At 34.8% G+C, this 26,174-nt stretch overlaps 3 protein-coding genes across 8 annotated transcripts; 1 reads left to right on the top strand and 2 right to left on the bottom strand.

Moving 5' to 3' along the window:
• Positions 1-1,923: 1,923 nt before the first annotated feature.
• Positions 1,924-14,198, bottom strand: LOC109146834 (putative late blight resistance protein homolog R1A-4). Of its 6 annotated transcripts, none has more exons than XM_019294501.1 (8): positions 11,183-14,198; positions 10,943-11,043; positions 10,329-10,494; positions 9,691-9,825; positions 9,199-9,298; positions 9,001-9,125; positions 8,807-8,894; positions 8,424-8,581 (listed from the first exon to the last, which is right to left on the bottom strand). In XM_019294501.1, exons 1-2 carry the CDS (start codon positions 13,247-13,249, stop codon positions 10,981-10,983), a joined length of 2,130 nt encoding a protein of 709 aa, XP_019150046.1. In that variant the 5' UTR covers positions 13,250-14,198; the 3' UTR covers positions 8,424-8,581; positions 8,807-8,894; positions 9,001-9,125; positions 9,199-9,298; positions 9,691-9,825; positions 10,329-10,494; positions 10,943-10,980. The 6 variants fall into 6 exon arrangements, with proteins under 6 accessions (XP_019150050.1, XP_019150049.1, XP_019150046.1 ...); XM_019294506.1 differs by lacking the exon at positions 8,424-8,581 and having other exon boundaries at positions 8,748-8,894; positions 11,183-12,870; positions 12,955-14,198; XM_019294500.1 differs by lacking the exon at positions 8,424-8,581 and having other exon boundaries at positions 8,748-8,894.
• LOC109146843 lies at positions 13,280-17,036 on the bottom strand. Its single transcript, XM_019294518.1, has 3 exons — positions 16,704-17,036; positions 13,390-15,608; positions 13,280-13,289 (listed from the first exon to the last, which is right to left on the bottom strand). The coding sequence occupies exons 1-3, from the start codon at positions 16,878-16,880 to the stop codon at positions 13,280-13,282; spliced, it is 2,406 nt and encodes an 801-aa protein (XP_019150063.1). The 5' UTR covers positions 16,881-17,036.
• A 3,617-nt stretch (positions 17,037-20,653) lies between these two features.
• Positions 20,654-22,013, top strand: LOC109146842. Its single transcript, XM_019294517.1, has 3 exons — positions 20,654-21,220; positions 21,337-21,388; positions 21,481-22,013. The coding sequence occupies exons 1-3, from the start codon at positions 20,654-20,656 to the stop codon at positions 22,011-22,013; spliced, it is 1,152 nt and encodes a 383-aa protein (XP_019150062.1).
• The last annotated feature ends 4,161 nt before the right edge of the window (positions 22,014-26,174 follow it).

Raw genomic sequence — 26,174 nt, 5'->3', positions numbered from 1 at the left:
TACATAATATATCTAAATAGATTAGAGATAAAATACTACTTCATAATAAATATATATATCTAAATAGTAGAGAGTGAATATAAATGTACGTATAAGGGGGTAAAATACTAGTACATAATATATCTAAATAGATTAGAGAGTGAAAATTTAATGTGAACATGATATAAGGATTCAACCACCCAACCTTTACCATGCAAGTAAAGAATCTAACCAATTAAGCTAACTGACATTTTAGTAGCATTTATGTATATTAAATACTTATAATAACTCTATAGTATAAATAAAGCAAAGTGGAGTGCGGTAGTGAGCCCCTTCCAAGCGTGGGTCCTGGGCAAAGGCTCAGCCTGCACTTGCCCAGGACCGGGCCTGGAGCTTATAACTTATTAGTAGTTTAAAATAAGCTATAAGTTCCTAAATAAGTTCTGCTAAACAAAGCCTAATATGTTACATATTTGAATATGTTGCGATACAATAAAATAAAAAAAATAAAAAAACAAAAACCTCAACCTCAACTTTATAGTAACTAGGGAAGTTGAGGTGTCACGTGGATGCATCCATTTCCAACATGTAGGCGAAATGGACTATATGCATAAAAAATAAAATCGATTATCAAAATTTGATAACATAGCTTATATTATCAGCAAATTTTGACTGATTTGATCACTATTAATTATTTTACTTGGTCAAACAGTCAATATGAGTGTTTGGTTAATCAACATTTTGTAACAGCTTATTACTCCAAACGCTAAAATTCAAAAAGTTGCTCAAAACAACTTTTTCAATCAGCTTTTTAAAAAAATAAATTATTTTCTCCAAAACACTCTCAATTATTATTATAGATTAAAATAACATAATACACTCGTACTCTTAATGCTATCAGCTAATAGCTAATTTTACATGTAATCAGCTACCAGCTAATAGCTAATTTACCAAATACATTTCTACAAACAACTAATGCTATCAATTGGTCAAACTCACTAACCCAATCGATTAATAGCTATTTGCCAAACACGCCATGATATTGAAGAGGAAGAAGACACTCTCAATTATTATTATAGATTAAAATAACATAATACACTCGTACTCTTAATGCTATCAGCTAATAGCTAATTTTACATGTAATCAGCTACCAGCTAATAGCTAATTTACCAAATATATTTCTACAAACAGCTAATGCTATCAATTGGTCAAACTCACTAACCCAATCGATTAATAGCTATTTGCCAAACACGCCATGATATTAAAGTATCAGTCTTCTTCCTCTTCACTATGTAAGTATGTATATATCTATAAACTTTGCAGATATGATATTAAAATATAACATAAAACTCCTAATTTTTTCAAAGCTGATATCTTTGATTTTTTTAAAGAGCACTAACATATATGCAGTCTACTCAAATTTTATTTTACCTTTCAATTTTGTTTTGTTCTATCAAAAACTGGGATACTTGATTTTATTGGATATCGTATTTTTAACACGTGTAGCACTAGCACAATAGCTCTTCCCATCTGAACAAAAAAAAAAATAATAATAATAAAAATGTAGTACATTTTCCTTTGAGTATACTCAAGTTGCACCTTTTCAAATTCTCCTCACTACCCTGTTTACAAGGAAAAGAATGCAAAACAGAGAAGTTTTTAGAATTATAACTAACCAAGCAATTCCATGGCCTCTTACCTCTACATCATCTTCAATACTTAGCACTAACAATTCCCAGTCTGGAAAATTTTCATAAAATTAAAGCATTCCAATCTGCAAAAGCATATTAGTACTAAAGGGTTAATTGGAAAACAGAAAAGAAACAGAGATGTAAAGTAGTATGATCATCACATGTAGGCACCATATGAAAAAAAGAATATAATCAACCTCAACCTAACCTGCAGCTTGCACCAGTCTGCAGTAATGTTTGCTATAATAAAAAGTCCACCACTGTCTTTTCAACAATACAGAAAGCTCGATCTTGAGCCCATGTTTCTGTACCAATCATAATAATATATGTCATAATAAGTTTCATGAAGAATCATCAACTCTAACAACATAAGTTATTCATTGCCTTGACGATACCAAGTCCAGCAATGCTACATCTTTCTATTATGTTAATTGGCAGATGTATATGTGTTCAAATTTTTACATATTAAACCTTCAATTATCTGTAAACACACACGCTGCACACACATATATTATGGGATACTAGGCTTCTTTCAGATTATAACTTGGTGACAGAGTGATATTATTCTAAATTATAGAAATGAGTTTATTTTCTGTATATACAAGCCTGACTCTAGCCTAAGCCCAATATATTAAAATAACATTATTAGTTATATTAAAATATTAAAAAATAAAAGAAATAAAATTAAAAAAAAAATACAAAAACTGTTGCGGCAAATTTACAAAAGATGCAAATTTGCAAACTCTGTTAATTAAAAAAATAAAAATAAAAATAATGTGGCTAATGCCACATCATCTTGCAAATATGCTCATTGGCTGGGATAATCATAGCCTAATCTCTTACATAAAAGTGATCTGAAAACATGAATACATTATTTCTTTTACATCTTTTTTTCAAAGTTCCATTATAACCCATGACCACAGTATGGAAAGGAATTAAAATATGTGGACAAAAATATGATGCTTTTAAAAGTTTAACGAATTTAGAAAAATTTCGTTTTTGAACTTGAGTTTTTGGTAAAAATGCAAGTCCCAAACGAATATGTTAATGTTTTAAAATTCTTTTTTTTTTCTTGCCTAACATACGAGAAAGGGAAGTCATTGTTGGTGATAATGAACCAAAATCGATTTAATATCATAAAATAATATTTATATATACACACATAAATATATAAAATATTATTTGATATTTATCCAAAATATATATATATATATATATATATATATATATATATATATATATATATATATATATATATATATATATATATATATATATATATATATAATCGTTGGATCTGTTTTATATATATTTGTGTGTATATATATATATATATATATATATATATATATATATATATATATATATATATATATATATATATCTACGAAAAAGATATACCAATATATATCAACCAAAAATTGGAACAAATAATCCTCAGATTATGAGTCCAATCCAACGGCAAAACAAATATGGAGAACGGATTTTGCTTAGAAGCATAATCCAAAACCGAAAGAAGGAAAAGATGGCTCGTGTTTGGGTAAGGGTTTTTAGCGTGAGTCAAGAGACCACTCTTTCCTTAAAACCTTATTTGCCACCTCCCACAAGTACTAGGAACGTCGTGGCCTAGGTTTCCCAGGATAAAACGCGTTACGTTTCGACGTTTGAGCACCCAAACGAACGAACCCGGCGAACTAGAGCAAAGCCTTGAACACAGTTAGGCTTAAGAAAGGAGTAGAAGCAGAAGTATTTGAAGCTTGAAAACCAAAATTTCGTGTAGAGCTCTTGTGCTTATTTTCTGGTGTGGTAAAGCTTCTACCTTCTACCCCTTCTTATACAATTTCCGGACGACATTCGTGCCCGTAGGTGCCGGCGCATACGAGCTCGGGCTTGAATCAAGCCTTTCCGAAGTCATCTCTAGTTGGAACTTGATTTCCGTAGCGTCTGTGTTGATTTGGCTAACATAATTTGTTTAGTGGGGTGATTGATCCTGGGTAAACATCGTTTACATTTTCCTCCTCATCAGATGACATACAATTACTGGGCACGACCATGTCCAAAAATTGCAGTAGCAGTAGTAATGAAAGCACACCCCGACGTCTTCCATGAGGCAGAGCTTGTTGGACATCGGCATTTAATTTGCTTGATCGTGAACTGGGTGAAGGCGAAGTGGGAATCCCATACGGATTTGAGCGTGCTCTTCTTGGGGATGAAGATGAACTCGTCAACGTCGAAGAAGAATATCCAGTCGCCGACGAATTAGTTTTCCTCCTACTCCGGCTGCTTTTTCCGTTAACGAATTAGTCGCCGAAGAAGAACATCCAGTCGGTGACGAACAATTTTAACGTAAAATGACTGTTTTGCCCCATGAATAAAAAATTTAAAAATGTTTAAGTTTTTCCGATCTCATTTGGCCGGCGTGACCAAAATTGATAGAAATTGCATAGTCAAGGTACTAAATTAACATTTTTGAAAGTCAGGTGTTGGTGTTGCAATTAACACAAGTGCAATAGTCAGTGGGCTAAAATTGAAATTTTCTCTACGTGGACATCATTAAAATTAATTATTTTTACGATCAATATTTTATTTTTTGAATGCTATGGCTCTATTACAATATATTCATATACTTTCTCAACTTACTGAAACAACCAATAACACCTCCTCTAACACTTGAACTCACAACCTTCCAAATGAAAGTCCAACTCGGGTACCATTAGACCACATAGTCTTGGTATTTTTACCACCAATATATTAAACTAGTATATTCAAAATAAATAATTACAATCATGTTCCTAATGAGATTTGGACACTTGATGTCAGCATGTTTGTAATTAATATATAAACAAGAATATAAATATCATGATGCGACATCAATGATGTCAGTGCCATGTAAGCTAAGCTAACGGTAATATTAACACCCAATCATTATTGTGTGGACCATAGTCCACACAAGTTGTATGGACCATATTTTGTCTACTGTAAAATAATGCACATTCAATACAAAAATAATGTACATTCAGTACAAAAATAATGTACATTGTATTCAGGGGATGTGCATTATTTTTGTTCTGAGTCTACATTATTTTGTATAATGTACATTCAGTACAAAAATAATGTATATTTAGTATATTAAAAATGTACTTTTTATTATGGTCTACATAACATTGTGTGGACCATGGTCCACACAATAATTTGCCATTAACCCCATTAACTATTGTCCTTAGTTTTATCACTTTTTAAAGTAGATGGACTAAATTGAACAAAATAAAGGTATAAAAACTCAATTGAATAAAACACTACAGTACAGGGACTTCATATGGACTTTGACCCCTGGAATGGGCTATTTTCATGAACAAGTGACAAGAATGAACAACTTTTAGAACTTGAACAAAAGAGGAAAAACTCGTTTACGACTTGAGTTTTTTGTTAGAAACATAAGTCGCAGTTGAGTTTATGCAAATTTCAGAATTATTATTCTTTTGTTGAAATACAACAAACGCAATTAGCACTTTCGTTTGTCAAAGTGTATACAAGAAGTGCTAGTCTCATTTGCATTTATTGTTCTTGCCAGAAATTATCTTCAACAATTCTTTTTTTTTTTTTTTTGAAATAAACAACACAAGTTGACAAGAACTATCACTGATGGGTCTTGTGGGTCTCGTTAATCTTTTAAAAGGGCTGACAAGTAGTATTGTCAAAGCGGGCCAGGCCAGGCCCATTAGGCCCGCCCCACTGCGGTCCAATTTTTTGACGAGCTTTTGCGGGCCGGCCCACGGGCTAGGGTTCATGCAACCCTAGGGTTGGCGGCCTGCGCAAGCTGTGGGGGATGGTTATGCTGTGCATCTGTATGCACCATGCATGGTGCATCCGGATGCAAAAACGACGTCGTTTTGACGTCTAACTTTAAAAAAAAAAAAATCAGAATTGCATAACTACACATCCATAATTTCATCACATCCATAATTTCATAACTATACATCCAAAATTACATAACTACACATTCATAATTTCATAACTATAAATCCAGAATTGCCTAATTACACATCCATAACTTCATAACTACACATACATAATTGCATAACTATACATCCAGAATTTCATAACTAAAAATCCAGAATGAATGAACTAAAAAATGAATAACATAATGTCGTTGTTGGGAATCGAAACTGATTTTTTTAAAGTAGGACGCGCGTTTTGATGCAAAACGACGTCGTTTTTGCATCCGTATGCACCATGCATGGTGCGCACAGCATAATTTGCCAGCTGCGGGTTGATTTTAGCCCGCCCCGTTAGACCCGCATTTTCGCGGGCCTATTTTCCATAACCCTATCCCACCCCACCGCGGGACGGGTGCGGGCTAGCCCGCGGGCTTCGACCAACTTTGACAGTACTAGACCCATCTCATCAGTGATGGATAGTTATGTTGTGCATCCGTATGCACCATGCATGGTGCATACGGATGCCAAAACAACGTCGTTTTATTAAAAACGAGCATCCCACTTTAAAAAAAAAATCAAGTTCGATTCCCCTCAACAACATTATGTTGTTCATTCATTCTGGAATTTTAGTTCAAAGATTCTGGAATTTTAGTTCGAAGATTCTGGAATTTTAGTTCATTGATTCTGGAATTTTAGTTCATCGATTTTGGAATTTTAGTTCATTCATTCTGGAATTTTTAGTTCATAGATTAGATTCTGGAATTTTAGTTCATTCATTCTGGAAATTTTAGTTCATTCATTCTGGAATTTTAGTTCATAGATTCTGGAATTTTAGTTTATCGATTCTGGAATTTTAGTTCATATGTTGTTGCTAGGAATCGAAACTGATTTTTTTTAAGTGAGACGCGCGTTTTTAATAAAACGACGTCGTTTTTGCATCCGTATGCAACATGGATGGTGCATACGGATGCACAACATAATTTGCCATCAATGATAGGTTTCATTAGAGCATCCACATTTGTGTATTTTGCTCTAGTTTTTATAAGTCAAAAATCCATTCAATGGTTTTTAAACAAATGGTTTTTTTCTATGTTTTTTCTCTTGCAAGACTCAAGTTTTTTGTGGGTTCCGCAGGAGAGAGAAATGGAAGAATAATACTCTATTTCTGCACATTTAGTGCACATCCCGCCTCCAGACCGATGCGTGCAGTGCACACGTTTAGCTGTTATTATTATTATTTTTTTTAATTTTGTTTTCAGATTTTATTTTTCTTTTATCTTTTTATTTCCTTTTTACACTCTCTCCCGTTTTCTCTTTTCTAATTATACCTACAAAAACTCACAAAAAAAAAACTTAAAAATTTGGATGCAGCCTGAGTCTAAATCCAAAAGCTCCAGTATACGAGTCCTTTGACATGTAACCCTCCGGGTGATTTCCAGTGATGAGAGAATTAAGACCGGGATTCGAGATCAGGAAATTGGTAAGGTGGGTTACGGGGGAGGGAATGTCGTCTTTTCGAAAGACGATATATGGGAGATGGAATGTCTTATTTGGGAAAGACGATATACCTTTTCCATTAATTTTTTTCCAAAAAAGTGGAGTAAATACGGTATTCCTACTCATATGTACAATGCTGCCAAGATTCCCATGTTGCGAAATTTGACCTAATCCAATTTCAATGCGGCGAAGATTCCCAAAATTTGACCCAATCTAGTTTCCAACCAGCCTACAAGCCGAGGCTACAGCTCCTTTATTACGAAAAGAAGAAAATAAAAAAGAATCTGTATTTTGTTGTGTATAATTCTATATATCTGTATTTCGTTGTGTATAATTGTATATAGTTGGTATTTTAATTTTTTTTTCCCGTATGAACTAATGTCGCCATTGCTGAAGACACTTTCCTTGTTATTGAATGTCGCCTTTGTCAAAAACACTTTCCTTGCTTTGTATCCCAACTTAGGGATTTCCCTATTTCGAAACCCGTGCAAATGCTTTTTCCTGACGAGTAAATGATTCATCTAATCTTCCATAGATATGCCATTCACCATTATTATCCCACCCACATCTTCTCATTCTACCTATCAGAATCAGCACCTTTAATTTTGCCAATTTCTAGCTTCCCGGTGACCCCATACTACTACACTCAGCTTTAGCTTGCTCCGCCCCTATCATGAAAGCCACCGCCGCTGGTAACAGCCACCTCTAGTTCCGTAACTCACAAGCATTTGGATGTAGCCAACTAGATATGTAGGACCCTCTGGCCTACTCCAAAGATGAGCGTGGGCTTTGATCATGGAAGAAATTTTTATCCTGTTAGACGTCCAGCTTGCCAGATGAGGTACTTCCCAAAGAAGACAAGTGTTATGATTAAAAAGAAAAAAAATACCCTACAACCTACAACTACATGGGGTTTTTTTTTTTTTTTTTGACTAAAATAGGTATGGAAGATAATTTCCGGCGAAAACAAGAAAAGCGAATGTCATTTGCGTTTGTTGTATTTTAACAGTTTTTTTTAATTTTTTTTTTTTTTTTTTTATAGAAACCCAAGTGCAACTTGCGTTTGCAAGTGGCAAACGAGTTTTTTTTTTTTTTTTTTTTTTTTTTTTTTTTTTTTTTTTTGTCGTCCAAATTTTAAAAGTTGTCCATTCTTGTCACTTGCCAATATAAATAACTTATTTCAGTAAAAAAAAAACCCAAAAATAAGGAGCAATATTATTCGCAAAAGCAACATCAAATTAAGATTTAAAACAATTTAATTTTAAAAAATAAAAAGTAGCCATACAAAAATCGTCATATCATGCAGTGATGACTGTAAGGTTATTTTTTTCGATAATCTGCAATAGCATCTCACATTTATAAGGAACCCACACCTCTTGACCAAAGATAGCAACTATTGAACTATTCAAAACTAGGTCCAACAATACTGCTCTTTTCTATGATGTTGGTTTGAGGAAGTATATCTTTAATAATGGCCTGCAAATGAGAAACATTTGGCTGTCAAAGAATATCCAAACCATTTTTCTATAAACAAGGCAATTATGATCAATGGTAGCACTTGGAATTGAACAAGGAAACAAAAGCTCCAAACAAGAAATCTATGTTTTGAATTGAATACACAATTCTAGCAACACATCTTGTCTAGTTGTCATTTAGCATCTGATCAAAATTGAAGGCGTCATTCAGTATCTGCATACATACCATCTTTCTAATTCACTGTGATCTCGGCCAAGTCCTCTTCTACATGTGGATATGGTGATTCTTCACCTTCAAGCCCGTAGATTTTGATCTATGAAAAATGGAGAGAACGAAACTATTTGTCTGTAAAAGAATACCCACTGCATTTTTTTGAAACAAGCTAGGTGACTGCGACTGTGACCAATGATAACACTTACAATTTTCTGCTGAGTAACAAGGGGAGAAAAGCACCAAACAAGAAATCTAAGTTTTAAATTGAAGATCAGCTGATGAGTCATGGGGAACCAATTCATTTGCCACCTTAGCTTCAATAATTATCGATCTGTACAAGGTAGCAACACCATTTCATTTCATTTGGCATGCAAATACAAAGACACATGTAGCCTCACACATACCATTTTCACATAACTGTTAATTTACTACGAGCCTAACCAAGTCATCTTCTACAAAATCTTCTACATGTGATTCATCATATTCAGGCCCTTGGACTTTGATCTATGAACAAATAATGCAAAAAATGGAGAACACAAAATGAGATCAGAAACAGAAATGTAATAAATTTTGTAAAGAAAGTTAGCATTGATTCAAAAATAGTTGATAATGGATCACATGCTATAGATTCTAACCTAAAAAATGTGGTTCCCATTTCAACTTGCCAGTCTCGTATAAGCTAACAGAAGGCCCACAATAATCCAACGTAATTGATCACAAGGTCAAATTTTCTGTTGAATACCAAGGGAACTCTGATCTTCCAAACAATAACACCAAACATCTCAAGACTAACCACTTAAAACTAGAAAATCACCAACGCCTGCCCAATGTTCGAGTTTATTAGCTTCAAGAAGCAAGAATCTTAGTCTACAGAAGTTTCCTTGAGTTGGACTCACCCAAGATAATGTTTGCAAATTCCATTTATTCCTGCTCAGAGGATCTACCATATATAAATTGCCATTTGAGTTCAAGATGCCTCAACCGTGGTGGCTCCCAAATTTTGGATGCAAATGGACAGTTGGTGCCCCAGCCTGTGTCACATGAAGACAATGGTGTTAAACACTTGAAGCAAAAACCATATTAATCAGTACTTATAGTAGGTGATTTTGGGAGGTGTCACACTGTGTCATCATCATAGAGGTGTGAGGTTTTGGGAGATTATTTCATACTGTGCTTCTCCATTTTGAATTGCATACTTCATTAATCCTAGGTGATTTTTTCCAAACAGAAGTAGTAATCCTATTTTATCTTTGAATTAATAGAATATACTCCGTAATTAGTAGTTGATGAATATGGATCAAAAGCTATGAAATTAAAATACAAAGCAACATGAGTCTAATATAATCTCCGTTAAAGAACTTTTCACTCTCTGTTGGGGAAAGACATGCTTATTCTGCAGGTTCTGAAACCTCTTTGAAGAATATGAGTTTTTCAAGTTCAGCAAGCTATTTCAAGGATACAATGCATCTGTAGTCTATAGAGCATTCAGTAGCTTAAAGATAAAAGGGTAAAAAAATTCACCAGAATAATTTACCTGCTTCGCAGCTTGCCCTAGTCACCAACATGATTTCTTTAAAAAGACAAAACATCAACATTAGATCTATCTCTTCCACATTGTTTGGTGATCCACTGTCTTTTTGACAGAAAGCTCAATCTTGAGCCCATGTTTCAGTAGCATCTATTACCAACTTCTGGATACACTGCAGTAGTAAGTTTATTGCATTCATGAGGAATCATTAACTTTTAACCAAAGAGAGTAAGTACATGAGCTATTTATTGTCTTCACAATAATACAGTGACAAAACCAGGCTAAGCAATACTGTATCTTTCAATTATGTTATTGAATTAGATCATAGTGTAATCTTGACTGCACATTTCCAAGGAAACAACCAAATTATACCTTCAATATACGTTCCACCCCTACCCGCTATCTTCTTTCAAGTTATAACTTGGTCACACAGTGATATTATTCTAAAGTATAAAAATGAATTTCTATTTTGTATATAAAACTATACAAGCCTGATTCTAGTGTAAGCCCAAGCCAGGATTGTATAATAACTTAGATAAAATAAAATAAAGTGGGATGTAATTCTAGAAGATGCAAAAATTACACAATTAAAAAATCAGCACTTGTAATGTAACACATACCATTTTCTAACAGATACTATGAGGCTGCCCAAGTCGTCTTAAATAGACACTTTTGTATGTTTATTCTGTGATTTATCATATTTAGGGTCCAAGATTTTGATCTGTGAAAAATAATGCAGAAAACAAAATGAGATCAGAAAAATAAAATAGTAACTAAATTAGTATAATAATCAAAAAAAAAAATCAGCATTGAATAGAAAATAAATAAAAATAAAAAATGAAAGATATTTAGCTTCTAACCTTAAGATTTTTGGAACTTTTCTTCCGTTGTAACCGCTTGGCAGAAGCGACAAGGGAAGAGTGACACCCCTCCAACTCAATTGACACCGGGGTGGAAGTTCTTGCAAACCGCTCTGGGATCCGTTCCAAACAATAACAGGATCTTAAGACCAAGTGCTTGAGCACCGGAAACTGATCACTGCTAGCTACCCACTGCTTGAGTTTTTTAGCTTCAAGGAGCAAGAATCTTAAGCTATAGAATCCTCCTTTAACTACTGAATTCCATACTGTTCCATGGAAGGCATTTTCCAACTTCAGAACCCTAAGCTCACGTAATGTGGCAATTATGGTTAAATCCTTTTCAGACATATTAGTACCACTCAACTTCAACTTCTTCAATCCTGAAGGATACAGTTCTGGAAGGGCTGCAATGCAACCAGTAGAAATTGAGATGCTTAGCTTCTCAAGCCCTTTCAAATTGGCAAAGTTATCCAGAATAATGGGATTGCTGCAAGATCCATGAGTGGGACTGGCTTCTGTGTCATCTTTAAGGAAAATTTTCAGCTTTTTTATGTTAGGGAACTTGTCATACACCTCCTTTCTGCAATGAATTGGTCTCACCACACAAGATAATGAATGCAAATTCTCTTTAACCATGTTTGGAGGATCCACTATATACAAATTGCCAAGTTCGAGATGCCTTAAGTGTGGTGGCTTCCAAATACTGGATGGTAAATGGACACTAGGTGCTCCACTACTGGAAACAACAAGTGTTTGTAAATTCGGATTATTTGATACTACATCATCCAGATCCTCAAACCATTGTGTTATGGATAGATATCTCAGAAAAACTAAATTCCCTAAATTCAGTGGCACTCTTTGAAGGGATATAGAAGTATCAAAAACCAAAACTCTTAACACCTTGAGAGGAACACACATTTCAGAATTTTCAAGAAAGAAGAAAATGGAGCGAGGGATGTTTGTACCAAAGAGCACGTAATAGTCAAAACTGTGAGAGTATATACCTAGCCAACGACATGAATTTGCAAATGCATCCAATGACAATCCTGAATGTTGTCGAGTATTTACTGCACATAAAATACCTTCTTTTTGAGCTTCCCCTACGCAGAAGCTATGCATAGCACTATGCATTCTACAAGTCTTGATTTTGCCATCAAAACTTTGATCTTCAATTAAGACAAGGCTTCTATCAATTAGCTCTTGTAAATACATATAAGCTTCATCTTCTAACTCATAATGATTCAATGGCTTCACAAATCCCTCAGCAATCCATAACCTTATAAGCATTTTAACCAGAATTCTATTACGTTTTGGGAAGACTCCAAAATACAGAAAGCAAACTTTCAAATGATGTGGCAATGGATTATAACTGACAGTGATTGAGTTGCGATCTAGAATTCCCAATGACTCTAATTCCTTTTCAATCTTCTTCCACCCCTCTTGTATGTTATTGCATTCAGATAAACGCTTGGCAACTTCAACAATTAACTGTGGTAATCCATCACATTTCTCCACAACATGGTTCCTAATTTTTTCAATTTTAGGTGCCATGTGCTCTTTAATAGGAAGAATATCACAAAACAGATCCCAACTTTCTTTTGGATCAAGCAAAGTCATGTTATGGATATAATGGCTACTGTAGTAGTCTTGTTTGAGGTGGCTAGTGGTTAGTAATATACAACTTCCACCTATGTCAGTAGGAAGACACTGTATGATGTCAAACCAAGCTTGAGTGCTCAAAATGTTATCCAAAACAATTAGATACCTCTTACCAAGTAAGCATAAGCGTACCTGTACTTCTAGTTCATCTGTAGTGCTTCCCTTTTTAATTACATTTAGCTCCGCTGGCAGAATGGACTGAAGAAGGTCGCATAGCATTTGCCTCTTAGTGTAGTCTTGAGGTATAGTAATCCAACCTCGTACATCAAAATGCAATGCAACTGATGGATCTTCATATACCTTTTTAGCTAAGGTAGTCTTCCCAATACCCGCCATTCCAACAATTGAGATTAATTTTGGTTGAGAACGGGAAGAGAGGAGTTGGTCCTTTATCCACTCTACAATCATTGTGACGACCAACCATTCTGTTCCCAAGCTTTAGAAAGCTCTGTGAGGACCCACTTGCCGACTTTGAAGCATGTTTTAACCAACTATTCGATAGTTGAGTTTCATTTGTCTCATCAACTTCATTGCTTAGCTTCAACAACTCTGCTGCACTTTCCGCTGCTTCTCGCATGGATTGATGGAGTTCCTGAGAAAGTTTTTCTTGATACTCTGTGTCTTTGGTCCGAAGAAAATTGTTTAGTTTTATTTTGATATCATCTCCTGCTTTGAGTGCAAAGTCTTTGATTTTAGTTTCCAAATCTTCCACTGCAGCCCCACCAGTGGACTCCTTTTGCAAAAAAGCTTGCAAAGATGAAATGTTTTCAAGGAAAGGTTCTCTTGCTGCTTCATCATCAAGAAACCCCTTCTCAATTGCTCCCTTGAGACTACTTAAAGCAACACCATCAGTAGATTCCTCCCGCAGAAAGAGTTGCGAAGAAGAAAACTTTTCCAAGAAATCTTTGTTGATAATCTCACCAATTGTTGCCCTGAGAGAAGTTAAAGCAGCACACGTCATCTCCCTCTCTGTCTCATGCTGTTCCTCTTTGTCGATAATCTCTGCTGCAATTTTGGCTGCAACTTGGAAGGTTTGATAGAGTTCCTGGGTAGCTTTTTCTTCATGCTCGGTGTCTTTGGCTATAAGAAACTCGCGTAGTTGTATACTGATGTCAACTCCAGCTTTTCGTGCAAATTTTCTGATTGCAGCACTACTATTAGATTTCCTCTGCAATATGGCTTGCAGAGAACAAAGCTTTCTGAAGAAAGATTTCACTGCTTCTTGGCCTGCTTCATCATTAAAAGGTGGATTGGGAAGCAAAAGGTATTCTTTATAAAGATAACGGTCATAGAAGAAAGGCTTAATAGCTTCGACATCAAGAGACACCAATGAGGTGCGTTTCAAAAAGAAATACTGGAGCTTTGTTATGAGAATGCTTAAAGCAGCACTAGCCATCTCCCTCTCACTTAAGGACTCTTTTTGTATGGTTATTATCAACAGTTCTTTAGCATTCTTTGATGCTTCTTGCAAAGTTCGTCGGAGTTCAACTGAAGCAAATTTTTTGCCAAGTTGTATTTGGATGTCATCTTCAGCTTTGAGTGCAAAGTTTCTGATTTGGATTTCCAAATCTTTGAGTGCACCACCATCACCACTGGATTCCTTCTGGAGAAAAGCATGCAAAGAAGAAAGGTATTCGAAGAAAGGCATAATAGCTACAGCATCAAGAGACACCAATGGGATGGGTTCCAAAAAGTAATACTCAAACTTTGTCATGAGAATGCTTAAAGCAGCACTAGCCATCTCTCTCTCACTTAAACAGGACTCTTTAAGTCTGGTTAGAATCTTCAACAGCTCTGTTGCACTGTTTGCTGCTTCTTGCAGAATTTGGTTGAGTTCACGGGGAGCAAGAAAGTTGTCAAGTTGTTTTTGGATGTCACCTTCAGCTTTGAGTACAAAGTTTTTGATTTGGATTTCCAAATCTTTGAGTACACCACCATCACCAATGGATTCCTTCTGGAGAAAGGCTTTCAAAGAAGAAAGGTTTCTTAGGAAAGATTTGATTGCTCCTTCACAACAAGGATATGGCCACCAAAAGCATGTGGTGCTTGGCAGAAGCCGAAGCTTAATAGTTTCTATGAGAGAAGTTAGAGCACCACAAGTCATCTTCCTCACTCTTTCATGATCTATTTCTTCGTTGAAAATCTTCAACAACTCAGCTGCATTTTCTGCTGCATCTTGCATGGTTTGACGGAGTTCCTGAGAAGCTTCTTCTTCATGCTCGGTGTCTTTGGCTAGAAGAAAGTTGCTTACTTGCATTTCAATGTCACCTTCAGCTTTGAGTGCAAAGTTTCTGATTTTGGTTTCCACTTTTTTTATTGCAGCACCACCATCACCACCGGATTCCTTCTGGAGAGAGGTTTGCAGAGAATAAAAGTTTTCAAAGAAAGATATCATTGCTGCTTCATCATCAAGAGACACCGTTGGGAAGGGGTGCAAAAAGTAATACTCAAATGTTGTCACGAGAGTAGTTAAAGCAGCAATAGCCATCTCGGTCTCACTTACACACGACTCTTTTTCCCTGGCTAGAATCTTCAACAGCTCTTTTGCATTTTTTGCTGCCTCTCGCAAAGATTGATAGAGTTTGTGGGAAGCTTTTTCTCGATACTCCCCATCTTCAGCGAGAAGGATGTTGCTAAGCTGCATTTCGATGTCATCTTCAGCTCCGAGTGCAAAGTCCCTGATTTGGATTTCCAAATCTCTGAGTGCACCACCATCATCATCACCACAGGATTCCTTCTGGAGAAATGCTTGCAAAGAAGAAAGGTTCTGAAAGAAAGATTTGATTGGTGTATGATCATGAAGTGACACCCTTTGGGTGGGTGGCAGAAACTCAAGCTCAATAGTTGCCATGAGACAAGTTAAAGCAACACAAGCCATGGTTGATGGTTCTCTCGATCTCACACTTTTTCTATGTTTGTTTGTAAGAGAAAACGCAATAGCAACTCTCATGTACAAGATTACAGTATATATCAGTTTAAGAAACAAAGCCCGCGGTTGAAGTTCTTAGTAATTGCAGACAAATGAGACAATCCATCTCTTGAGAACACCCACATATGCCCAACTCATAAATCCATCTCTTTGTTTTTACATTGTTGTATATAGATGGGATTGCTAAATTTTTAAAAAAATTTGTCTTGACATATACATGCCGGCCAGTTTTTTACTTGTAATCTCAAGATTTTTGTCAACTTTCGTATGTAACAATTTTTTAAAAAATTATTAGTGCAAAATCAAGTATTGACTATAAATATGAGTCTAAAATCAAGTGATAAGCTGGAAAAGGGTGGCCAAAATCAAGTTATAAGCCCTAAAAGGCTGGCAAACAATCAAGTTATAAACTCCAAAAAATCAAGTTATAAAACTCAAAAAGAAGAGCCGAGTGAATAAAACAAAACATGATTATGACCCTATTTGGTAACATCTAATTTTGGCCTATATTATCATTATTAGCTGTTTAATTTAATTAATTAATTTTTTATAATAATTTATAATTTATTGTTTAAAAACATAAAAATTCAAACAGTTGTTCAAAACAATTTTTTTCGATCAGTTTTTTGTGGAAGTCATTTTACATCTAATCAGCTACATTAACAGTTAATTTAACTAACATCTTTTTTACAATCAACTAATGTTTAATCAAACTCACTAATCTAATCAACTAACGGCTATTTACCAACGCCTCACCTCATTATGAGTTGTTAGTTCAATTCTTGATTTCTTGTCAGCCCCTCCTTTGAGACGGGCATTCATGGTCAATTATTGAAAGTATTTCCTATGTTTTGTTTTTATTTCCACACCACACTAAACAAATAGAAAAAAAAAAAAAAAAAAAATACACACCAAAGAAAGAGCCAAACAGACCTTTACGCAAGTCTGGAATCCATCCCTTTTCACTGCGTAACAGTAAGGATCGTCGGCAGCTTTTCCGGCCGTCTTCTTTGCACGTGGAGGCGGCGTTGATCCTTCCGCAAGCATCAATTCCATCCTCGCCAGCCGTTCTTCAGCAGGTTTACACAAGGCATTCAACTCAATATCCATTCTCTGCAACCGGCCATTACCAGCTTTCAAAACCAGATTATTATTTCTTCTTCCTCACACCAGTGTTCTCCATCGTCAGTAAAAGACGCCGTTACCGGCACCGGCAATGGGCCGTCTACCCCACCTCTATCGTTGACAGCTAGCAATTCATTTTTTTTTTTTACACCAATTTCATTCTGTAAATTCACTAAATTGTAATTTAGGGGTGCTTAACTGCTTACTAAGGATATACCATTTAATATATCACCTGTGACAAAAAAAATTAGGTTAAATGGATAAAATATAACAAGAATTTAAAAATCGGATGGACTTCCATATTTTTGTTCATACTTTTTAGATCAAATAGGGAGGATCATTTTTAGTCTTACGAGTATTAACCAAATGACAATTTTAGTCTATATATTTAATTTCTATTAATTTTTGTTCATGATTATTATTTTAATACTAATTTTCATCCACAATTATTATTTTAGTGTCAAAATTCATCACTCTGGTCATCATTTTGTTTAAAATATGCAAAAATTTAAAAAATTTAAAGGTATTTTCGTCTTTTTCAACTTAAGATCTCAATTTGAGTATGAATAAAAAGATTTAAGTCCTAAGATCAATCCCAATTCACAATTCTCATCTTCATCCTACCTTAATTTGGGGAGAAAAAATAGCAAATTGGGATTGATCTTAGGACTTAAATTCATTTATTCATTCTCAAATTGGTATCTTAATTAAAAAAGACTAAAATACCCTTCATAATTTCATATTTAGGCATGTCTTAAATGAAGGGGGCAACCGATGTGATGAATTTTGGTACTAAATCAATAACCGTGGATGAAAATTGATAGGAATAAAACATGGACCAAAACTGTCATTTTGTTAATACTCATGAAACCAAAATTGGTATTTTGCTTTAATTGCTTAATAAAATGAGATTCAATCTCATGACACTTCATATCATATAGAAGGTTAAAACCAATTGAGCTACTCAAATCCTTAGTAATTTGTATTGCCCCTCCCCCCCCCCCCCCCCCCCCAACACACACACACACTCTTAGGTTCCTGTGCGGTTGGTGCGTCTAGGTGCGCTTGTGTGGCGAGAGGAGAACCATTGATTTTGCTTAAATCAACGTTCAGGATTACCAAAATTTAAAAAAAAAAAAAAAAAAAAAAAAAAAAACGTGATGGCAATTTGGTAATTTTTGCATCTATGTCAAATTTAAGGTGCATGATTTTTGTGATTAAGGTGCCTGAGTTTGTGCTTAAGATGCGTGAGTTTTGTACTAAAGGTGTGTGGGTTGTGTACTTAGGGGGGTGTAGTCAATCTTGACTTTTATGAACTTAAAAGTTTGGAGGTATTCAATCCAAACTTTTAGGGGATGTTTGGTTCATGGAAAATGTTTTCCTTGGAAAACATTTTCCTTAAAATTGAGGAAAATCTTATTTTCTTGTGTTTGGTTCATGGAATTCATTTTCCAATGGAAAATGAATTCCTCAAATTTGAGGAAAACAAAATCCTTGGTTGGACCAAGGATTTTGTTTTCCATGGAAGATGGGAAGAAAAAGTGAGATAGAATGCCTATTTTACCCTTGTTGACTTTTTAAAATTATATTACTTTTATATTACTTTTATTAATTTGTAGAAGCATATAAGTCTTTATACTCATTATTTCTTACAATTCCAAATCTAACCAAACAATAGAATTAGTATTCCCGGTAATTCTTTTTCCACCAACCAAACAATGGAATTCATCTTCCTAGTAATTGTTTTTCCATGGAATTTCAATTCCACTTCCCTTAAAATATTTTTCGCGAACCAAACGAGCCCTTAGGGGATGTTTGGTTCATGGAAAATGTTTTCCAAAAGGAAAATATTTTCCTTAAAATGAAGGAAAATGTTATTTTCTAGTGTTTGGTTCATGGAATTCATTTTCTATTGGAAAATGAATTCCTCAAATTTGAGGAAACAAAATCCTTGGTTGGACCAAGGATTTTGTTTTCCATGAAAGATGGGAAGAAAAAGTGAATAGATTGCCTATTTTACCCTTGCTTTCTTTTTTAATTATATTACTTTTATTAATTTGTAGGGGCATATAGGTTTTTATACTCATTATTTCTTACAATTCCAAATCTAACCAAACAATAGAATTAGTATTCCTAGTAATTCTTTTTCCACCAACCAAACAATGAAATTAATCTTCCTAGTAATTGTTTTTCTATGGAATTCCAATTTCACTTCCCTTAAAATATTTTCCGCGAACCAAACGAGCCCTTAGGGAATTTTTAAAAGTCAGGTGGTATTCAATTAATATTTTTAAGAGTAAATACCACCTATGGTCCCTCGAGTTTGGTGGCATCGCCATCAATGGTCCCTAACTTCCGTAATTACCTTCTGTCATCCTCCGAGTTGCGAAAAGTGGCCTTCTAGCGTCCTTCCGTTACTTCCTCCAGTCTTAGACGTCAAAATGGAGGATAATATTGTCATTTGACTTATACGACACAATTTATTAAGGAACACACATTAATAATTGAAACTTAAAATTCCCAATTTACTCTACTTAGAACCCTAATATCTTTCCCAATCAAAAGAGAGGCGAATGCGAAGGAAACCTAGCAAATTCTTCAACGACGAAGTAGCAATTTCAAGGTCAGAATTCAAGGCCAGACTAGGGCACACTTCAACGAGGCCTTGGGTTCTCCACAATGGCAGTCGAACGGTATGTGAACTAACTAAGTAGGGATTTTGAATTTGAAGTTATACATTATGAATTTGTGTTATAGGGTTGTTTCTTTGTGTTACGAAAACCTCGTATATGTATTGGTTGTTGTTGTTATTAAAAAGTTGAGTATGTGAACTGCATTTCTTTAAACTATAGTATTGGGCTTTGATTATGGGAACATGGGGGCCCTGTCTAGGTGGTGGGAGACCATGTGTTGCTATTTTCATATCACTTTCTGCAATAAAAGCATTAAAACTTTTTTTTTTAAAAATTATTTATGTTGAAAACACATATGTTGGCTTGAAATTGGAGACCACAGAGGGTTGAAAGCACATGGTAGTGTGTCTTTTTTGTTCTGTAATTAATTGCGGCTGGGTTGGCTTGAAATTGGGGACCACAGAGGGTTGAAAGCACATGTTGAAAGCACATAAAAACAGTTAAATTTGTGTATTGCCTTTATGTGTATTATATTCTGTTGAAAAAAATAGCATTAAAATGGCATTTTAAGTGGCTATTTTGTGGTACAATTATCAGTGGGGTCCACTTCCAATTGAAAAAGGCTTGATTCAAGCTCGTGTGCGCGGGCACGAATGTCGTCCGGAAGTTGGCTGGCCTTGCGGGCTAAGTTATGCCAACTTTCGGTATCTTTTTTCCAACGCACTAGCCACTTATCGCCTGGGTGGAGGAGGATGCTGATTATGATCAAAGTTATGTGGATTTAGATGCCATAGATTTTGAGCAATTTGTTGATCCAACTGTTGAGTTTGGTGGCTTAGATGATGATGGAACTGGTTTAACAGTGCAAGTTCAATTTGTTGATCCAACTGTTGAGTTTGGTGGCTTAGATGATGATGGAACTGGTTTAACAGTGCAAGTTAGTGAAGATTTAGATATAAACTTTTCACATGAGGGTAGTGAGAAAGACAGTGATAAAGAAGAGGAAAAAGAATATGAACTACCAAAGTTTAAAGCCAAAATTCAGATGGCAACACCTACATTCTGTCTTGGACGATTAACATTTGGTTCTAAGGAAGAATTTAAGGAGGCAATTATAATCATGCAATGAATAAAGGAAAGAAAATTTTGTATGTGAAAAATGATAAGGTTAGGTGCATTGTTGAGTGTAATGAAACCGAATGTCCTTGGAGGATTATACTTAGGAAACAAGCATTAGAAAAGGACTGGAGGATTACAACAATCAATGACAAGCATGATGGATGTTGTTGGAATAACACCAACTACATGGCTAACTCAACTACAAATGCAAAAAGGTGGAAGAATGAAGTTGCATCAAACTCCAACTGGACAGCCGCTGAATTTCTTAAAAAGGTGTCAACTACTGATAGAATCTCAATATCAAGAAGGAAATCATGGAGGGCAATGAGGAAAGCAAGGGCTTCTATTTATGGTGAAGAAGAAAAATGCTTTAGTAAACTCTGGAGTTACTGCTTGGAGATTGACAGGACTAATCCAGGTAGCACATACCATGTGAAGTTGGGTGATAAACTAGATGATGGCAATAAAAGGTTCAAAAGATTTTACATGTGTTGGAAAGCATGTAAACTAGGCTATAAGTACTGTAGGTCTATTATTGGAGTGGATGGGTGTCATTTGGAGGGATTGCATGGGGTCAGTTGTTGTTAGCTATTGGAGTTGATGGAAATGATAGTGTGTTTCCTCTTGCGTATGCAATTGTTGAAGGAGAGACTAATGAAAGTTAGATTTGGTTTTTAGAACACCTTAAGACAGATCTTGCAATAAATCATGCTGATGACTTGGAATTAACATTTATTTCAGGTATGTGAACTTGAATTAACATTCATTTCTTACAGTTTTAAAAGCTTGAGCCGCCTTCATTTATTTCTAAGTGTTAACCATTTGTTTTGCAGATAAGCAAAAGGGTTTACTCCCTGCATTTGAGTTTGTTCTTCCAGCTGTGACTCACAGATTCTGTGTGAGACATTTACATGGGAACATGAAACTAGCTGACTTCACTGGAAAGACAATTAAAGATGGTTTATGGGATGTTGTTAGGGCCACAACAGTACAAACCTTCACAGCTGCAATGAAGAAGATGAAGACCATTGACTCCAAGGCATATGAATGGCTAGTTGACAAACACCCTTCAGAGTGGTCCAGGTCACATTTTAGTACAACTGCACATTGTGATATCTTAGTTAATAACATTTGTGAGTGTTATAATTCTGTTATTTTAGATGCTAGAGAGAAGCCTCTAATTAGTTGCCTTGAAACTTTGAGGAAGAAAATTATGCATAGGCTGTATCAGTGTAGGAAACAAGCATGGAAATGGACTGACCCTATATGCCCTAGGATTATTAAGAAAATAGCTCAGTATGAAAAATTGGCTGGGGGTATACAGTCATACAGAGTGATGACAACTTGTTTGAGACACGTGGGGTGAACTATAGCGAATTTGAGCAGCATGAAGTAGACTTTGGTAGAATGACATGTACTTGTAGGAGTTGGGACTTGATTGGTATTCCTTGTAGACATGCTATAAGTGCCATTTGGATGAAGCATGGTAAGGGTCCAGTCCATGACTATGTACACCCAGGGACGGAGGGAGAGGGGGGGCAGGGGGGCGGCTGCCCCCCCCCCCCCCTCACCCCACCCCCACCCCATATATAGTATTTGTATTTATATATGTATATATAGTACATGTTTTAGTATTAGTATAAAAAAAAACTATAAAATGTTAACAAGAAGGGAGTTAGAGTAGGTGATAGAGCATATCTTTGGTAATAATGAGGTTAAGGGTTCCAATCTTAGCATCAACATAGTTTTACAATTTTTTTTAATAGCTTTTTTAATATTACACACACACACTCTATAATAAGATGTGTAATTTATAATGTGTTTTCTATTCAAATTATTTTATTAATTATGTTTCATATTTTGTTATGAATATTTTTATAAAGTTTCGATGTGTTTTATTTTTCGTCCATATCCAACAATATTTACAATTATATTTCTTAAGTAGTTTATTTATTTATTTTTAAATTATCTCTTTTGTTTTAATGTTTCGCCTTTTCTGGAAAAAATTTCTGAATCCGTCTGTACTGTTTCGCCCCCCCTCAACCGAATTTCTGGCTCCGTCCCTGTGTACACCAATGTTATTGCACACAAACATACTTGAAGTCTTATGGAGGTAGCATCAAGCCTATGGCAGGTCCTAGTGAGTGGCCTGAAACTGATAGACAGCCATGTCTTCCACCTCTATACACTGCCAAGCCAGGAAGACCCAAAAAAGCAAGAAACAAGGGAATTGATGAGGTATCCAAATCTGGGAAAAAGAAGGGGGTTGCTGAGGTATCCAAATCTGGGAAAGAAGGGAGTTGATGAGGTCTCCAATGATGGTATCCATTTGAAAATGAGCCATGTGAAGATGCATTATACTAAATGCAAGAAGGAAGGCCACAACAAAAGAAAATACCCTGATGATCCTGTTGTTAGGGAGCGATTGGTAAGTGTTATGGTTTTAAATTTTCTTATAGCTTATAATCTGTTTTGTAGCTTATAATCTGTGTGAAATTTCTGTCATATGCCAATCCAAAGAAAAGAGTGAGGGTAAAGGCTAAGAAACCTACACACAGTCAAGCTACACACTTTGAATCTACACTGCCAGATGCTACACAAATGGAAGCTACACTGCCTGATGCAACACTGGAAGAAGAAGATGATAGTTGGTTGGCAAACATTGATATTGATGCAATGGTCTCTCAAGTGCTTCAAAACCCAACATTGCAACCACAAGTGAATGCTAAGGAAATACCAATTACAAGTCAGCCACCAACTCTTGGAGAATAAGAAGATAGTCAACAAGTGAGTCAACCAACAAAGAAGAAGATGTTTGGCAAGGCAAGGCAAGGAAGAAAATATATGACCCGTAGCTCTCAGAAATCAAAATTCAAAAACACAAGTGATGATCCTATAAACATTGAATAACACTAGTGTTAAAGTTATGGTCTTTTTTGGTAGCCAATATTGCTGAAATTGTCCTCTTTTTTTTTTTTTTTTTTTTTTTTTTTTTGTAGAGAACTAAACTCTTATTTTGGCACAATTGGTAGACAGTTGTATGTTAGTTACATTGCTGAAATTCTGTAACACAGTAGTATGTTATTTTGGCACAATCAGTTAATCAGTTTGGTGAAATGGAATGGTTGCTCAATTGGCTTTTATTTTCTTATTGTGCTTAACTTATTGGAATGGCTGCAATCACACTGCAAGTCAAGCTTACTTTGAATTCAAACACACTTCAATACCATGGTGCTTAAATTACAATGCTGAAATTCTGTTACACTGCTGAAATTAGTTAAGTTACACTACTGAAATTATGTTAGACAGTAGTATGTTCATGTTTGCTTAACTAAACACACTGCAAACACACTTCAATACCATGGTGCTTAACTAAACAGACTTCAAACACATTTCATTAAATGGTCCAAATCAGGTTACAACATTATTTGCCTGGAAGCATTTTGACAAGTGCTATTGATTGAGTACTACATTTGCTAAACACATGAACTACGAATCCAATTGCAAAGATGATTACAATTGCGAATTTGCAACATTTATTTTTCTTAGACATCACTACATTTTTCTTAGTAACAACTTCTTACATAGCCTTTAACTTCTCGATCTCTTCTTTGTCTCTATTTATCCTCTTCAAAAGCCTTGGTATTATACTGATTGCCCGTGAACACATTGGGGGATCTGCCCAGTCAAAGAAACCACAACCGTTGCCTCCCTAAAACCAAAAATAATAATAATAAATAATAAATAAAAAAATTCAATTCTGAAAAAATTAAACTGATTTAAAAATTTTATAAATTCAATATTATAAATTGTAAGATTACCTGTCCGGATTCAGAGCATTGCCAAAACCTCCTACCCGGATTGCGATCTATCCAAGAAGTTCGAATCACTAGTTGATTCCCGCACTGACACTCATGACTGTGTATGGAGTCTCCAAAATTATATCTCCTCCTTGAAGAAGATAACATTGTTGCTCATGAAATTACTTGAAAAAGATGAGAGCTTTGATGAAGAAGATGAAGATTAGGGTTTGGAGCGTGAAGAAGATGAAAGCATTCAGATGCTTGGAAACGACATTATAAAGGCATTAAAACGACCTATAAATGTCAAATGACAATATTACCCTTCATTTTGACGTCTAAGACAGGAGGAAGTAACGGAAGGACGCTAAAAGGCCACTTTTCGCAACTCGGAGGATGACGGAAGGTAATTACGGAAGTTAGGGACCATTGATGGCGATGCCACCAAACTCGAGGGACCATAGGTGGTATTTACTCTATTTTTAAAGAGTCTTTAAAAGTTGGGTGGTATCCGATTAAGACTTTTAAAGAGTCTTTAAAAGCTGTGATATTCAAAAAGTTATGAATTTGTGTTTAATTTTAGGACTTTTGTAGACTTTTCCTTCTCAAATATAAATAGTTGAAATCCAACCCTCAATCCCAAAATTTCAAAATTTTCTTTCTACTAATTTTGAATGTTTTCTCTCTCTATTTAAACTTTATAAACCTTATACCTAAATTCAATAAATTATTTTTTCTTATTATCATATATTTTCTTCATACCTAAACTCTACCAATTTTTTCCCTCTCCGAAACTCTACAATCTTCTTCTAAAAATTTGAAATAATATTATTTTTTACTTTCATCATTGCTTGTATATTTTGTTTTTTGTTTTTTCTTCTACAAACTTTTTATCCCTAACTTCTAAACTTTCTCTACGAACTTTTCTCCATAAGTTCTAAACTTTCTCTAAGAACTTTTTCTCCTAAATACATGAACAAAACAAAATTTTCATCTATCACCATCAAATTTTACTATATGTTTCATAATATTCATATAAATACTTGTATATTTTGATTTTTATTCATTTTATGTTTATATTCGTAATATTTTTTTAACAACAGGCTACCGCTAATAGTGAATTACTGTTCGCAACAACAACTTGGGTTGCAAACAGTAGCACCTTGTTGTTGTTCGCACTTCACAGTCATAAATTGTATATATATATATATATATATATATATATATATATATATATATATATATATATATATATATTATTTTTTTTATTTTATGCAATTAGTAATTCTATTTTGATGTGGGTGAAAGAACTATATAATAAGAAGAATTTTATGATATATTATAACATGTTTTCTAAGAAAATTATAAATGATAAGAATCGAAATCATTGAAAGTTTGTAAAAATGTATTCAATTTAGAATTTCAATGACTTTTTAAAATAAAAAAGTTGATAAAAGTTTATGAATGTTTTTTATAAAGACTTTTATAGAGTCTTACAAAATTTTAAAAAGTTTTGAACGACTCAATGAAAGTCAATAAAAGTTTATTAAAATCTATCATTTAAAAAATCTTTAAAAGTCTACAAAAGTCATGATTGAATATACCCCCCCCCCCCCCCCCCCCCCCTTAATGTGAGTAGTTGTTGAAGGTGCGTGAGTTTTGTGCTTAAGGTGCTTTGTTTGTATGTTTAAGGTGCATAAGTTATGTTCTTAAGGTGCGTCATTTTA

The sequence above is a fragment of the Ipomoea nil genome, unplaced genomic scaffold (assembly GCF_001879475.1).
Source record: "Ipomoea nil cultivar Tokyo-kokei standard unplaced genomic scaffold, Asagao_1.1 scaffold1940, whole genome shotgun sequence".
NCBI lineage: Eukaryota > Viridiplantae > Streptophyta > Magnoliopsida > Solanales > Convolvulaceae > Ipomoea > Ipomoea nil.
This window is presented reverse-complemented; position numbering and strand designations above follow the sequence as displayed.

Coding starts and splice junctions, on each gene's coding strand:
- LOC109146843 (XM_019294518.1), bottom strand. CDS start 16,880: ATGGATATTGAGTTGAATGCCTTGTGTAAACCTGCTGAAGAACGGCTG. Junction 15,609..16,703: donor GATTCCAGACTTGCGTAAAG/GTCTGTTTGGCT, acceptor TCTTTCTTTCAG/AACCTTTCTTCTTTGCAAGC.
- LOC109146834 (XM_019294505.1), bottom strand. CDS start 13,249: ATGATTGTAGAGTGGATAAAGGACCAACTCCTCTCTTCCCGTTCTCAA. Junction 11,044..11,182: donor AAAGTTCCAAAAATCTTAAG/GTTAGAAGCTAA, acceptor TATTTTTCACAG/ATCAAAATCTTGGACCCTAA.
- LOC109146842 (XM_019294517.1), top strand. CDS start 20,654: ATGAATAAAGGAAAGAAAATTTTGTATGTGAAAAATGATAAGGTTAGG. Junction 21,221..21,336: donor ATTTGGAGGGATTGCATGGG/GTCAGTTGTTGT, acceptor GAACACCTTAAG/ACAGATCTTGCAATAAATCA. Junction 21,389..21,480: donor GGAATTAACATTTATTTCAG/GTATGTGAACTT, acceptor TTTGTTTTGCAG/ATAAGCAAAAGGGTTTACTC.